Source organism: Perkinsus marinus, assembly GCF_000006405.1.
Source record: "Perkinsus marinus ATCC 50983 genomic scaffold scf_1104296931264, whole genome shotgun sequence".
NCBI classification, from domain to species: Eukaryota; Perkinsozoa; order Perkinsida; family Perkinsidae; genus Perkinsus; species Perkinsus marinus.
In genome coordinates, this window is record NW_003215826.1 from 1 (window position 1) to 2,772 (window position 2,772).

The 2,772-nt window shown below is 51.0% G+C and overlaps 2 protein-coding genes across 2 annotated transcripts; both read right to left on the minus strand.

The window, feature by feature from the left end:
* Nucleotides 1-229: 229 nt before the first annotated feature.
* On the minus strand, nt 230-1,339 carry Pmar_PMAR002587 (conserved hypothetical protein; the record flags this gene model as incomplete). The annotated part of the gene is made up of 1 exon (XM_002786703.1): nt 230-1,339. The coding sequence occupies one exon, from the start codon at nt 1,337-1,339 to the stop codon at nt 230-232; it is 1,110 nt and encodes a 369-aa protein (XP_002786749.1).
* Nucleotides 1,340-1,398: 59 nt separating this feature from the next.
* On the minus strand, nt 1,399-2,482 carry Pmar_PMAR002588 (hypothetical protein; the record flags this gene model as incomplete). Its single annotated transcript, XM_002786704.1, has 3 exons — nt 1,399-1,467; nt 1,543-1,993; nt 2,247-2,482. The coding sequence occupies 3 exons, from the start codon at nt 2,480-2,482 to the stop codon at nt 1,399-1,401; spliced, it is 756 nt and encodes a 251-aa protein (XP_002786750.1).
* Nucleotides 2,483-2,772: the final 290 nt, after the last annotated feature.

A 2,772-nucleotide genomic window follows, 5' to 3' on the forward strand; every position in this document is an offset into this window, starting at 1 on the left:
TGCCCCCGCCTTGCCCCCCCGGCGGCCGGGCATGTGTTTGCTGGGGTATGGGTCTCTGGGCGAGTGGAGAGGGCGCCTTTGGCCCGGTCCCGCGTGGCGCTTCATACGGCTAGAATCAAGTCTTCTTTTGACGGAATATGTCGCCGATTTGAGTGAACCCATTTACAAGTAACAAGTAACTCCCCTGATAAGTTCAGATGAAATACTATAGTACGCGAGGGAAAAGGTCTCAGAACAAACGAATGGCGCGCTCTTCCCGCGCAAACTCGCGCAGGACCCTATCTAAGTCGAGCTTCCTGGCACGGGACTTGTTGATCGATAGAACACCCAGGGCGCTCAATCTATCATCTGCCATTGTGGTTCTTAAATGAGTTTTAACCAACTTAAGAACGGAAAAGGAACGCTCACATGACGCGGTGCTCGTCGGGAGGCATAAAGCGACATGATCGAGAAACATGAGGCTCGGCCAGGCGAGCTTCAAACCGTGTAAGAATGAAACTACATCAAGGACTGAGGACAGCCCCGCGTCCCCGTCTCCCTGGAGCTCGTCTTGGCGTCTACTGACTGCACGTGTAGCAGCTCTGAGCTCTACTGCTAACTCGTCTAGGTTACAACCGAAAATTTCCCCGAAGGCTACCATCTTAGTGGCATCTAGAAAGAGATTGTGCTGCGGATTGAAGCAGCAGACTCCGTCGTAAACTGCATAGCTGTGAAAGCTGAACCGCTCATTCAGTTCTTTCAGGATACTTTCCATGAAAGGGAGGAAAAGATGCTCGCATGCATCCTCCGCCGGAGACAGCTCTGTGTCGGCAGATCGCCGTTTCTGCCTTCTCTTACCAAAACGGCGAGATGTGTCCAGCTCGTGCTTGTCGACCACAGCTGTCGCATCAGACCAAATACCTTGCCATAATGTACCATCGGTTTGTGTGTCATCGATGCAACATTGGATGGTACTTTTAAGCTCTTCGATGAGCAACCGAGCCTGGCTTAGGTCAGCTGTCGGATCCTGGAGAAGCTTAGATGCTTTATCGGTCATTGCCAGGACACGTTGAAGAGTATACAGAGTCACGAGAAAAACTTGGTCAATTTTCAACAAAAGGCCCTCGGCTTCCCCGGCCCGCTTCGCTGGATGGGACGAAATGACCTCCTCCAATGTCGGAAGGATTGCGTCAAGGGTGTCGACGAAGACGGCACAGGCATCAGCTTGGCAACTCCATCTGGTATCAATAATCCTTTTCAGGGTCCGAGTACGTACCGCATCACCAAAGACCTTCTTCTGCTGGTTCTCGAATTCGTTGTGGACCACCGAGATCTTGAAGAAGCGATCGAAGTCGGCCATTGCGATGAAGAACGAAGCCACCTTCTCTACATCCTTCACTGACTTTTGGATGCAAAGGTTCAGCCGATGGTTTGAACAATGCAAATACGGAGCAGTACATCCTGCTCGTTCTTGGAATACCTGAAATCCTGCGACATCCTATTTCAGAATAGCCACGAAAGCATGGGTACCTTATACACTCCTTTGCGGTGACCTGACATCACCGATGCCCCATCATACCCTTGTGAGGTGCAACGGGATGCGTCAAGCGCGATACTATCCAGGCGATGTATCAACCTGTCGACTATGGCCGAGGAGTCGAGGTTTTCCAAGCTTATAAATCCGAGAAAAGATTCCTGGATAACTAAGGGGTCACCGATTTTCTCAAGCTTGGAATAACGTATACAAAGGGCCAGTTGTTCCGTTCCACCCTCATCTCTTGTTTCATCCCCGAGGAGGCAATAGGGTTGATCGCCAACTTCTTCAACGATATCCTTCACTATCAAGCTAGCCATGCTTTTCAGCAAGCTATTTTGAATCTGTGGACTCAGGTAGACCGCATTCCGCGGCCCTTCGGCCAATCTTGAGGCAGTGACCTTATCGAACTCAGAGAGCAGCCTCATCAGTTCCAAAAAATTCCCCCTATTGTCGGATTCACCGCCCTCAAAGTGAGACCTGAGAGCCACATTCTGAAGACTACAGTAGTGTAGGGCCTTGCAGACGGACTTGATGTAACTGCGATTCTCTGACAGGGTGGCCTCGTCGTGCTTGGTCGACACCTTTTTTGAAGTTGGAGAACCCCGCGGACACGAAGGAGATACTTGCCGTGCCAAATCCAGTATTCGGAGGCGGATAGAAGAAACGACACCGAAAGCAGTATGCCTTATTGACAGTTCGACTCCATTCAAGCCACGGGTTCCCAGTGTACCAATCAAACTGGAAGGGGCGACCTTGTGCATTTGCAGCGAAACCACTCTTCGGCTGACAAGGCTCATCGCTTTTGGACTTGGCGATATCTTCTGGCAAATTAGAAGCCGCTAAAATCTTAGTCCGCTTGGCATGCTGAGCGGTCTCTTCATTGCCTTCATGAGCGCGCTTCATCATGATATCAAAGGCACAATTAGCGGTGTTGGAGCTGGAGCTCGAGCTTGACGATGAGGACATTTCGAAAAGATAGATGAAGACCGATGAAAGATTCTAGCGCACGCGTGCAGAGTATGCCCTGTGCACGCGTGCGCTGAGTCAGCACCCCTGACTCAGCAAGGTGGGTGGTATACAAGCCTTGTATTACAAGGCGAGGGAGTTCTAGGTCATGAAAAAGGTTTGCCGAAAATTTTTTGGTGAACATTGCTCGACCTCTTACGGCTACAGCTCGCCCCCACCCGGCCCCCCCAGCTTCGCCAGGCCAACTACGCCACTGTCAGCGATAAGTCTGATGAAAATCCTCTGATCAA